We start from the raw sequence: 14,151 nt of genomic DNA, 5'->3' as shown, positions 1-14,151 counted from the left end.
TCTTCTAATTGTTGATATATTATCAGTCACAATATATTTAAATTAAAATATTTAATGTACGATCTGTGCCAACTTACACACAAGACAAGGAAAATCCTTCACAGCAGAAACCTTCTCTCGGGCCCCAAGACAAAGTAGTAAACGTTATTTTGTTTTCAAATATCATATCCTCGGTTTATTGACAAAAATTTAAATTAAAGCGGTGATTATAAATCAAGTAAACATATTTGGTAATCAATATTATTATGTATATTCAACTTATATTGTGTAATTGAGTTTGTTCATAATTGAAGATACAATGTTTGTGTGTACGTGACGTGACTTATTAAGTTTTTGAACATGTTTATTTGCATTTAAGTTCAAGACCTGATTTTTTTCCTTGGATATTTTGTTGTCTATCTGATTTTTTAATGCTCTTTAATCACATTTAAATAAAAAGACGCGAGTTTGCTTATAGCATAGAATGTTCTGGAAGAGAACTTTGACACACATCTTGGTCATTATATTGTGTCTTAGGTTTTTATAGAAGGATAACGTGAACACAAATTATTCAATCCTTTATTTAATTCATCTTAAAGCCTGGTATACTGAAAATAAGCAGGCATGGGGTGGCGATCCCTTCACTCCTTTAGATCTACCACTGATTGATCTAACGTGATTGCATGACATAATTAATAAACACCTTAAGAGGTACTGGAAGCTAACTCCTAATGTATTCTATGAAGAAATGTTTTACCATTTACGTAACAGTACTATAGTTATAAAATATGTAGCTTTGATTTTAGATGTACGTGTTTCAAAGCAGGTTTTACTCTCAGCATCATCTATTACGGTTCCTGTTCTAAATCTTAACATTATGATAAGAAATTAATGCATATATCATGAGGAAATAGCACTGCAAATTCTTTTAAAACGCGTCAAAAAGTGATCTACGTATTTCAGAGTAATCATTGAAAATGTTGCAATTAGAACCATTTGCTACTCGGGTTCTATACCTCCAAATAAGCATGCAGTGTGTCTTTGTTTTGAAATTCAGAATACATATATTGTTGCTAATATATGGTCATAAACTAAATTACAGATAGAAGCAAAACCATCCAATATGAATTAACTTATTTCTTTTTAGATATCACCTTACCGATCTGTCCAATCAGAAAATGGCCAAATTTTGTAAACATATTTACTAATAATTTTATAATTAGTAACTGTCAACACATACATAAGCATCTATTTATTAATCATATGCAACTTTATGATTTTTAACATCTATGCATGTACGAAATCCAGCTACATTTAATCATTATAAATTACAGCCATAAATAAAAACAATATAACAAATTAGAAATAAATCATGTATCAGTCGATACAACATTTATAGAAATATATAACTGTATATACTGCAAAGTTTACATGATCCTGATTATATATTGAGTATAATCGGTTACAGATCGTAAATGTTTTCTGGTTTTAAGCTTGAGTTTATAGCACGAACGGGCTTCCAGATGTTAAATGTCAGGCAGCATAAGGAGTACCCATACATCTTATTTGTCGAATCATGTAACAGGATCAGAATGCTAATGATGATGATAATGATGATGACATTGCGGGGAAGTAAAAGCGAAATGGGAGAAAACAACGGGAATGATAATGGTGATAAATATTGCAAAAGCAATCTTTAAGAGTTCATATTGCTTTATTCCAGGTTCGACGCTACTGCCGCTGTGAGGTTCGTAGTTTTCCCTTTGACAAATATCCTGTTCACGTGCGGCACTTAACTGGTTACACGTGGAAGGTGTTGATAATCCAGGTAAATATAATTGCTAAAGTTTTAAAGCTTACAAGGCAGATAAATAAACGAATATGTCGTATTTCATCATAACTGCGGCTTTATTTTAATCTGCTTTTGTATTCGTTTTTCAAATTGTAAACTTGATTCACCTATTGATTTTGTTTTCCTCTATACTATCAGCTGTTTATTTCCCTACTAATATACAAAGATGTTCAGTTGGTAAAAATCCCATCGACATGGTACATCTATGTAAAGATAAAATGGGGCACATTTTACAGCAGGTTTTATTTTATCTTTCTTATAGTTGCGTTCAATATTTATTCTATAGAATCTCTGAATGAATATATTGCGCTTGGAACAACGGGAATACAAGTTATACTGCTTCTTAGTATATATCATTCTCCTACGGCAAATAGTAGGAATGTTTCAGAATTGCATTGATTACCACAGCTCATGGAACCTTAGGGATATGTACTAAGTGAATACTATTTTCAAACAACGATTATAGTCTTTTTGATGCTCAATATAAGGGATGCAATCATTGATAATATTGTAGAAATACGGAGCTTTTAGGTCGATACAAAGTGATCAAGATACGGTCAAAATAATTTTAGTCTGTGAGGACATATGAAATATAAAACTTGAAGTCATCTGGGACTGATTAACGTGTATAACAAGTTTACATGAGTGTACGTTTTGTACAAAAAAGGTGTGCATATATATGCTTTTGTATCTAAAGGTCTTCATTGTCTGTGGTGAGTCAATATCCCTTACTTGTATTTTTGCCAAACGGCTACAATGCACCACGAAGCCGAACTTTATGACATTAGATGTTCAGTTAAGTCCGCAAAGTGAGACAGGCATAGACAGGTTACCATTATCCTTGCCGAAGCAGAAGTGGTGCATAGGAAATTCTAACGAAACTAAGGAACAAAGGTTATATTGTTCATCCGGGATATGTTACGTTTCAGTCGGGTCAGTGATCTTATCATTGCTTATATTGGATACGACTGCAGTTTACATAGCTACATAGTGAATACCATGTTACTTTCGTTCACTCTACTATCACATACTTTGTTTTTATTTTCATCAAAATATTATCCTAAATTCCCACAACGACTCGTGGATAGTTCTTCGCCCATAGACGTGTTAAGTTTCTTTTTGTTCGTCTTCAGTACGTTTTAGTTTAAGAATCTAATACGCATTGTTTTCGAAAATGGAGAACCTATGTAATTTCTAAACGATTGTTTCTCCCCCAACAAATAAATCAGGTTATTGAAAGTACGGTTTATACAGATCTTAAATCTCTAACAAAATCTTGCTATTTTTAGTCAAGAAAGTCTGCTCAGGTTAAATTTCACTCTCTTTATAGTGAAACAATTGTGTAATTTATTTTTGTACATTTGATAGTAGCGATTCTGAACACAAATGGAAACATACGACTTGATGCTACATGTTTACAGTGCACATTCAATATGTAAGGCAGTAACGATATCACAAACATTAATAATATCACCAAAGAAGTAACAAACTATGTGTATTAAAACTACGCCGTGGGTGCAGGTTGGTGACGATGTTAGTTACTTCACACTTTTATCTTTATGCATCTATTATTAGCATAATCAAAACATTTTGGACAACTTGTATAGTGTTTAGTCCAATAAGAACATATAAGGAATGAAAGAAAAGAAAAATTTTATTATGTTTTTAGAATATATTTAATCGCGTAATTAGCTACATATATTTCAACATAATGATCCACATTCATATTGTCAATACTACTACTACTACTGCTAATAATAATAATAATAATAATAATAATAATAATAATAGTAATAGTAATAGTAACGAAAGAGAAATATAAAGCAACAACAGCAAAACAACAATAGATACAACAATGGCAACACTAGTTGTATATTCAGTTCATGTTTAACAGTGAAAAGGTAATGCAACATTCATATTCTATTGCCATACGTGTACATACTCCCTAAGAAACTTAATTATTTCTGGAAGGTCCCATCTTCCGTGACGCATCAAATATGTGTTTAGATGTGTGTTTAGCAGGTGATATCTGCAAACTCATATTTATGAATTTTGAACTGTACTATTTTCCTTAGATAACCGTATGTTTTAAACGAGCATTCATCTGCGAACTTACTTCTTCTATTATATTGCTTATAGTGCCGTTAGTAATTTTTCCTTTTCGATTTGATAATAATATTGTTGTTACGAATCAAAGATTACGAACATTTATAGCTTTTTGTTATTTAATTAAAGACATTGCTTACAATAACAGTGTCGCATAATAAAGCGATTACTTGGCAATATATCAGATTGTTACGATGAGCTCTAAGTATATCACTGCCAATTGTTCCATCCTCGTAACATAATGAGATATTTGGATATCAGGATAAAAATGGACGCGTGTAAAATACAAATATCAATAAATAGGCACGGAATATAACTATAACTTAAAAAACTGTATATTATCTAAATATATGGCATACAATGAAAGTCTTAATAAAACAATGAAACTGACAGAAATATAATATTGATTGCAAACAAACGGAAATTACTTTGATAATACCGCTTAGATTAAAGCAACAGTAAAACTCAAAATCTGTCAAAAAATTTACACTCGATTTATTGAAGACAAGAGAAGACGAAAATATGTTAGAAACTATCAAAATAATATAAAAATTAGAAACAAATTTAGGAAGAATATAATTGCAGCAAATGGTATTTTGTACAAGTGTTGTTTAGATGAAAAATTAGGAAACATATGGAAACAAAATTCTAAAGTTGTATAAAATATAGAATCTGAAAAATACAATAGTCAAAATGCAAACACAAATATTTGAAACAAAAATAGAAACATAATTTTTTAAACAATATAAACAAATTAAAAACTGTAAAACTATCAAGTTTAAATATTGGAGAAAAATACATGTTTAAAAATGTGAATACAATTGTTTTTATGTTATAAAACAACAAATTGTAGAAGGAAGTTTTAAAAGTTGCGAACGACATTGAAATAATAGTAATATGATTGAAAACCTAGGAAGATGACAAGTTTTTAAAGAAATTAATAAGCATTTTCCAAGTTAATAACGTGAAGAGAGCTACAGAATAAATACTCGTCGAAATGTAGAAAAGACTGAAAAAAGTTAACATTGTATAAAAATGTATATGATTGGAGACAAAGTTTGACAAATTCAAACTTTTTCAGTAAGTTAACTTAAACAAAATTGTAAACAAAGGTAAAGAAATGCTCTGAAGAATTGTACAAACTGTAAATTTGAAAATTTAATTACCAAACCTTTTAAAAGACCATCACTTTGTCCTTGTAATGTTTGGACCGATGCTGTTAAGCTGCGTGCATTTGTGTGTTTGTCTGTCCCTATAATAATAATAATAATAATAATAATAATATTTTTTAAAATAATAATGATCTTTATTTGCAACACAAGACATCGGCCCAAATTACATGCATGGATTAAAATTTGGTACAACCACAAAACATAACAATGATAAAATTGATACACTGACTCTCTAAGTTTGATAGAGTTTCTTAGATAATAGGAAAAATAATGAAGATTGTTATATCAATATTTGCAATTATGGACTAGGTTATATTTCTGAACAAGTATAACAAGCTTACACTGTACGAAGGATTCGAACAATCTATGTAGTATAGGCAACTCAGATCGTTCCTTATCTTATTATAGAGTCGCAATGTATCCATTGAATTAAGCACTGCATTTAGTTTGTGTTGCAAAATATATATTCAACATTTTTTAAATATAATGCAATATATTTTCTCAACCCCACCCCATTGACTAACTCAATCATCTCCCCATTCCGTATGTAAAAAAGTATTTTTTAACTTTACTTATTTATTTACAGTTTCTCCCTTTGTCATTTGTACGTAATCGTTGTTTTGGAAATCAGTCATCAGTCATCTGTACTAATTAAAATCAAATCCTCAGAACTCTTCCATACCTTACAACTTGCATCGGTAATCTACCTAACGCATTATAAATAAAAGCGTTTGGAGTTTATTTTAATACCAATATGGAAAAGAGTCTTTGTAGCTAGTTTACCAAATCGATTATCGTTAGTCTTCGAACATTAAAGTGACTTAACCCTTGAGCGGCTAAAGGTTTTGGACTCACACTAGATGATATTTTAGAAGAAAATAAACAGTGACGATATCTGTAAAAACATAATATCTCTATCATGCTATCATTAGAATACCAACTTTCATGTCTTTTCAGATATCTCCCTTTCGAACTACAATTGTATGTGTTTCCTCCCAGATTTAGCTTAGTTTCCAGATGTTGCAGCATTCGTTTAATTTATTTACCATTCGTGAAGTTAAGTAGCGGTTTCCACAAAGGCAACCAAAACATTTTGTATACCACAGTGGAACTTAATTAACAAATTCAAACCTTGCACCGCTATTGTTGTTACCTATAAATCATTTGTAAGTAAAGAAAATAAAATAGCTGGGTAAACACATCCTTGCCATACCCTATCAGGAGAGTTAATATTTATGTCACGCCATTTTGGAGTTTACACAGGTTTTGATATTGTCTTTTATGGCTTTTAATATCGTTTTCATTTTACTTACACTTTTCTATAATTAACAAAAGGACAAAAATCATACTTCTATGTTTCCTAAGATATTTATGTGTCAATGAGCTTTATGTTATCTACAATGGAATATCCACTTCTAAAAGCAGTTTGATCGTAACGTAAAATATATTTTTCTTTGATTTAGTTAGATAATCTTTATTTTAAAAATGAGGTAAATATTTTGCTGTGGATGGGTAAAAGGCTAACCCCTCTCGAACTGTCAGGCATATTTATATTTCCCTTTTTGTGAAAGGGAGCTATAACAGACGTGGTCCAACACTTCGGGAAGTATCCAAGATCAAATTATTTATTGGAAATAGACAATAAGATAAGTATCTAAGATTTCTAGTGGCCTTAAAAACTCACTCGAAAGGACATAAATTCCACCTATTTTACCAACTTCATACTTATTTTAGCATGCTACTCTCGTATTTAGCAATGTTACCGTCCTAATGTTCATGATGAATATTAGTTGTTTCATTCAATCTGAAAGTTTCGTCCATCTGATATTATATATTATTTGATTCTAAAAAGTACTGGTACCATCCGGTGATGTTAATTTGTATTATTCGTATTGTTTGGACATTTTAATAGTCTCCAGAATTGATGCTGAAATTGCTTTCTCAAGACTTGCCTTTTCATTGTCTCTGTGCAGCTTGCGTTTGTTCCTGATGCATATCTTGGCAGTGCTATATAAAGCCAAGCTATCTGTCGTGTTACCATTTCTGAAGTTTCTAAGTAATGATAAGTACGTAGTCCGTGCTTCTAGCTGTTATTTTGTATTCATGTAAAGTTCACAACACCTTTATCATCAAAACTTCCTCATTCAGATAGCTGACAAGTTCAGTAAATTCTGATCATAGTGACCTAGCTCTTTTTTGTCCTTATTTGCTAATCCCTGTAAATCTGTATCCTCGACGTGCGTAATATTATTATCACTGATCTGGTTACTACCATGTATAACATAATCAAATGCTGTGGAGGTATACACATTGAAATTTCCACCAATTATAAATGAGTAATGTTGATACATAACACGATAGTGTGCTGTTTAGTTTATGTGATGGAAAACAAATCTTCTCCATGTACTGATGCGTGTTCATGTTACAGATTTAGAACGCCCCAAAATATGTCATCCTAAAGTGTTTGTATACAAAATGGAGAATTTGAACAAGACATTGTTTTATATACTCTCACGTTTACAGATATTGAAAGTATGTCTTATTTGTTCGTTGCAAATATAGCAATACCACCAGAATGACGTGTAAGAATAAGTTGTATATATCTGACACTTGTGAAACCAAATATGTTGATTTTATCACGGACCAAAGTGTCGACCAGTGCAAAAATTACCAGTAACGCATACAATTAATTACATTACTACTACTGAGCCCCGAGTGGCCGAGTGGTCTAAAGCGCTCACCGTTACGGATCACTGACATCTCATCTCTGTCTGCGTGGGTTCGAATCCAAGGCTCGGCTAGCGTGGGTACGTGAGAAAGCCTGCCAGTAGCTTCTCGTGGGTCGGTGGTTCTTCCCTCGGTTTTTAAGAGTTCTTCCTCCACCAGTTATACTGGTCGCCATGTATAGCCTATCTTGTGCTGAAAATGGCGTTAAACCCTAGAACAACAACAACAACAACATTAGTACTACTGAAATTAGAATGTTCATCAAATAGATTGTTTTCGTTTTGTTAAACCTGTGATATTCCAAATAAAAAACTTGATTTCACTAATCCCCTGCACATCATGCATCACATGCGATAAATGTCCTCGGCCAGACGCCTGTCTATCCTATATACTGCCATATCCTGCAGCCCATCATTGGACACATATGCAGTTATATTTATAACCAGTGGGTCCTATTTCAAGCAACCTGCTATACCTTCCATGCGCGCCTGGTTGAAGAAAGGTTATATACCAGTTAGTGCCTGGCACACTCTTTCTGGGAAGTCTTCAGATACTCGGGTATGTGGTTCAGATATCGCCAAAACAGTTTGATATTCGTTGTTCACGTTGCTGCTACTTCTCTTTCTCTCTTGTCCGCCTGTTCCTTGTTTCACGGTTCTGTTGTAAAACTGGTTACTCATCTGTAAAGCTAGACAACTTACTAATTGCTGTCCCTGGACTACGTTTCAATGTAGGATGTAAGCGCGTTCGTTTTCAATTTGCGTCTCCTCTATGTACTGTGTTTGCTTTATATATTCTCATATCATGATTACCGTGTCGTTCTACTGTCTTATCTGATTTATGGAAGATCATAGGATATCAAGTTGTCTATGCGTGATTATATTTCCTGATTCTCATGTTTCAAATGTTTTGCTTGTAGGCTGAACATTGATTCAGTGAGGTCATTCACATGTTTCGTACAAGTCGATGCTATGCGTCTTTAAATCTTTTATTGAGTCTTTTTTTAGTTCTTTAATCGCATCCTCTAAGCTATCGGATTTATCATTCAGGCGTCTCACGTCAGCACGGATATAATTCATTATTTGTATCGATTATCTTTACATGCTTTCACAGCGGAATGCTGATCCTGGTTCCTCGTTCTTCAAAACTTGTGGCTGAGTACAATGCGGGGATGCTTCTCTGGCTTAATCCGAAATGATTAATTCCGACTGTATTTTACCACTGATACTCCTTGTATAATTCCTATTAAGCCATGCGTTCATAAATGACATTTCTATTCCGTATTTCCAGCTCTCAATGTGTATCGATGACAGATTCTCTATGACTGTTATTTAAACGCGCATGGTTTCTTGCTGGTCCCCGGTCTGTCTGTCCCATGCAGTGGATACCGATTCCATTCTAAAACCAGAAAAGAAAAGACAGATTGCTAAAGAGATGTTGATTTACAAAAGGTTTTAAGGGCATCGATCTGCAGGGAATGTTTATACCGATATTAACCATAAGCTTTAATTTCTCAAATGAGATCATTGCATGTAATGAAACTTGGATGCACTACCATCAACCCGAGAGTAAGAGACAAAGTAGTGTACAGAAGCATACAAATGCACAATTGTTTATAAAAAGAACGCATTGCCAATTCTACTGGAAAAGTTATGTGCATTATGTGCTGCAACAATCAAATGCCACATTAATCAGAGAGAATTTACGTTAAGCTATTTTCAAACGGATGGCCACCTGTTGAAATTTGGCATCAATTTGCACATGGATAAGTCCCCCTCACCCCAGCAACTCTATAACGTGGCCTAGCAATCCTTTAGATTTCTGTTTTTTTCCCATATTGAACGATTACTTACGGCGAAATCATAGCATGGCAGAGAAGAACTAAAGGAATGCAGTCACCGGGTCGCAACAAATGCTGACACGTGACAGGCTGCTTCAAGTGTTCAGGACACGGTTCATAGGATGAAGAAGTGCATTTAGTCGAAAGTAAATTACCTTAAGAAGGACCATTCATATTAGAATAGTTAAGGAATGTATTTGTACAGCGTTTGTCCATACAGTTTTGATCAGCCCTCGTGGAAATATATATATATATATATATATATATATATATATATATATATATATATATATATATATATATATATATATATATATATATATATATTCAGATGTTGGAGATAAAATACTGAATTAATAAAATCTTAGATACTATTTGACCAATTGTAAATAAAGATGCTAAATATATATCTCAAACAATATTCAATATAGACTTTTGGCTAGTTATTATTATTATTGGTGTTATTATTACTTTCAGATCCTTTTAAATGAGTTTGGCTACGTATTTTGGTTGGATGCATCGATGAGATTCATAAATATGAATTTATTTGCTGAGCTAGAGATAAAAGTGGAAAAATACGGACTCGCTTCTTGGGATTTTGGTTACTCTCTAGCAGTTACAATTGACCCCGATACATTTCACTTCCTTAATGAAGACCCATGTCTGTTTGTAAACAAACCGTCATGTGCAACTGGTGGAATTTTGGTGAAGAGAAGCAATTTTACATTGGAGTACATTATGCGTCCTTGGGTATCTTGCGCTTTAACCTTCGGCTGTATGGTTAATAACAGATCACAACAGATGTTGCATTGTCCGGCTCCAGAGGACTGGGCGCTTGGAGCATGTCAACGCTATGAACAGGCAGTACTCAGCATAATACTCTGGCGATTATATGGAAGATATGATGTTGTTATGTTTCCCAAAGGTTTGGTTGAGGCAAGGAGAGGTGATCAATTTCAATATTTCCGTATGCTTGAACAACAAAATGCAACAAATGGGACTAAAAGCCAAAGACCGTTGCGCAGTGCATAACATATTTTCTTGATATTTTTTCTTTCTCACCTATCTCTCACTCTCTTTTTTGATGATATTTACACACACACACACACACACACACACACACACACACGGTGCAAATTTGTACGTGGATGAATACAATACATGTTATGTCAATTCGTAATAGTAAGTAAATAATATGTCGAAACAAATCCAGATCAATCGAAGTTTCAGGCCTAGATAAAAGTGTCTCGGGATATTATCACTCCAATAGGCTATGCCTAGATACAGACACAAAGGTCAAAGTTAGACTGAGCAATGCAACCGTTACATCGCCACCAAACAATCCGCCATTTGAAATTGGTGAGAAGTCAGCTACACCCCAAAGGTTATTAAGGGAGATAAAGAGAAGGTATGGCTTAGATTGAAGGAAAATTCCAGTTTCTCTCCCTACAGTTGTGGGAAAATAGAGACTCTTGAGCGTAGTGATAGGACTTGAAATGAGTTCACAATAATGACCGACGCTAATCTCGAAAAGAGTAAAATTGCTTTGATAGAAGTTAAACAAGAACGGGAGTAGACCCAAGTTAATCTGCTGAAACTTGAAAAACTGAGCTTAGCTAATCCAGATATCAAAAACCAGTTAGAAGATATTGTTGAGTACACATATATATTGATATCTTTATTCTTTGTTGATACTGTACAAAGATTTGTTTTATATTAGAATTTGGCGAAGACAAACCGTATCTATTTTCATGTTCATATGACTGTAAAGTGTTAAAATAAGTAATATAAACGAATCAGAAGCAACAAGGTTTCTAAAATTCGGTACATAAACGATTTCTTTCTAATACAAAGTGAACATGAAAACAAAGGAACTTACGGTATTAGGAATAAAAACGCAAACAATCCTGGAATTACAGCCACAAGTTCTAATGATTAGTGTTTTGATTAAACTAGGGTGGAAATCCAAATGACATGCAACGCTCAATGTGTTACCATGCCTGTGGTGAGCCGTGTCGTGGTGATGTTCCAACAGTCTTTAGCAACTATATTTATCTCTCTGTGTCCTCTTTCTCTAACTACATTTGTATTTTTGTCTTTCTTGAGGCTCAATCGTTCTTAACGCTATTTCATTCCTGTATTTTAACCTCAGTTCCATAATGTTTAAGTCAGAGATAGATGGAAACTCACCAATCAAATCTAAAACACGTTTATACAAAACATTATGTTTCACCAAATATTGTTATTTCTTGCTTCGTTAAAGAAACGTTTGTCTCAGGAAGACCACATTTTCTGGCAAACTGGAGAAATTAATCCTCTTTCAAAGGGACTAGGTTTTTCTGGGTAGGATGAGAAATAACGTTCTCCACTTGAGATGACGTTGTGAAAGCTTGTTGGTTTCATTACAATTTTCAAAAATATGAATTAATACCTGGGGCTGAGCAATTTCCAAAACAAAGTGAATTTTAATTTCAAGAACAACGAGCAAAGTTTTCTGAGATATTTGATAGACATTTGTATCCCAAGGACAACCTCCAATTTTCTTTTAAGATTATGATCTTAAGGTACGTATAAAAAAAGAGTGAGAAGCAGCAAGATTTGTAAAGTTGAAAAAAGAATTTTGTTCCCTAGAATACTAAGAGAAAATATAAAGAAGGAACTTACGGTATTGCGAATTAAATTTCACATAATTCTATAATGACAGACATAAGTCCTCATGATTAAAGTTCTGAATAAACTTTAGTGTAAATCAAAATTAAATCCAACGCTGAAAGTGTTGATGTGCTTGTGGTGTCGTGATGATTTGCAAACAGTCTTTTGTTGTATCACAATAATACAATACAAAAATAAAAACCGTATTTGAAATTTTACTATAAATTCAAGTCTCTATTTCAAAGAATGTAAGCGCACATTGTATTTCCAGAAAAGATTCGCTTGAATTTTTCAATTTCATCGATAAATACCATCCCAAATGCATTACTGGGCACAAAATAAATACAACTGATTCTGCTAAGATCTTACGGCACGAACAATTAATTGCTAGAGAAACAAGATTATATAGCCCTCTACGTTACCTCGTGTCACAACTAACATTTTGTAAACCACCCCCCAAATAAAGAAAAATATTACCTAATGTAAAGTTTCCTTCTAAAAGGCACTGAATATTTACAAGATAACATCTTAGTTATAATTATAAATCTATTACTAAACTTATAATATAAAATGTAGTAAACAACAAGTAGACCCAATAATTCATGGGGAGTTTCTAAAGTTCTAGACTCAGATTTAAAAAAAAACAAAAAAACTTTGATGTTTACAAAATCAGTATCAATGACTCAAGTCAGGTAGAAAACGAACGGGATTTTGGATAAGGCCAAATCCAACATAAAATGCTATATTATCAATAGCATACAAAGAAATAAAAAATAGAAAACTGGGTAACAAACAATGCTAATTAAATATACATAACACTGTAAAGGAAATAACTTCTATCCGTGATCCATCTGGTAGACTAAATGAAGTTTTCCCAGGGCTAGTACATAAAAGTAACTTTTACCCTGATGCAGACAGTTAGAAAATGGTTACAAGAAGTGCACTGACAGGCATATAGACATGGGACAACGAGAGTCATAAAGTATTTAGAAATTTTAATTATAAGATATGACTTAAAACATAACTAATGCTATTTTCATACATGTATCCTGCTGTATATACATGCTCTCATTAATCGACGTACGTATTATCAGTCTAAGCCTGTTCAAGCACAGATGAAAGATGCATCCCAAAGTCCTAATGTCTCTCTCAAATAAGAGATTTGAATGATATTTGTATTGCTTGGTACATAATGCTCAATTATTTCAATGCGTTAAATATTCAAGATAAAAAGCGGCGTGACATTTTGACCACTAACTCTGCCTCTGTCACACATATTGATGTAATCTGAAGTATGGAAGATAATTTAATATGTCAATTTAAAGACATGTTTAGAATATTATCGAAACTAGGGCCAGAACATCAAATATATCAGAGTTATGTGGCCAGAACATCAAATAATCAAATATATCAGAGTTATGTACACTTATTAACTCCATTGTCACGATATTTATTCGCATCATTATATATAAGTGATTATCGAGAATCTTAATTAAATAAAGATTGTATCACTGTATCTCCGATGACCTAATAATTAATGTATACAACATAACATAATTTTAAAGAAAGCAATGTACTCTGAATAAATAACAATATATTCTATTCATGCTGACTAATTTCCTTGGAAATGTATTTGCGTTTGTTTTGAGTCGTACATTTTCAAATCCGTTTTTATATATGCATGTATTTCTGTTTTGAAATTTTGAATAATATCGAAAAATATATATGTTTGTGTTGCATATTCTGTATTTCTTGTTCGTCTCTGAAAAAGTGTGTTTGTGTGTGTGTGTGTGTCTATGTCTGCCTAAGCGTCAGTAATAGAA

At 32.9% G+C, this 14,151-nt stretch overlaps 1 protein-coding gene across 1 annotated transcript in view; it reads left to right on the top strand.

Moving 5' to 3' along the window:
• The window catches only part of LOC149799769 (uncharacterized), a 62,031-nt gene extending 48,101 nt beyond the window's left edge, over nucleotides 1-13,930 (top strand). Inside the window, exons 3-4 of the mRNA XM_089957128.1 lie at nucleotides 1,703-1,807; nucleotides 10,154-13,930. Coding sequence (XP_089813254.1) covers nucleotides 1,703-1,807; nucleotides 10,154-10,708 — 660 coding nt within the window. The 3' untranslated portion in view covers nucleotides 10,709-13,930. The remainder of the gene's footprint in view (nucleotides 1-1,702; nucleotides 1,808-10,153) is intronic.
• Nucleotides 13,931-14,151: the final 221 nt, after the last annotated feature.

Source organism: Sinohyriopsis cumingii, chromosome 5, assembly GCF_028554795.1.
Source record: "Sinohyriopsis cumingii isolate HCF-2022 chromosome 5, ASM2855479v2, whole genome shotgun sequence".
In the NCBI taxonomy this organism is placed as follows: Eukaryota; Metazoa; Mollusca; class Bivalvia; order Unionida; family Unionidae; genus Sinohyriopsis; species Sinohyriopsis cumingii.
This window is presented reverse-complemented; position numbering and strand designations above follow the sequence as displayed.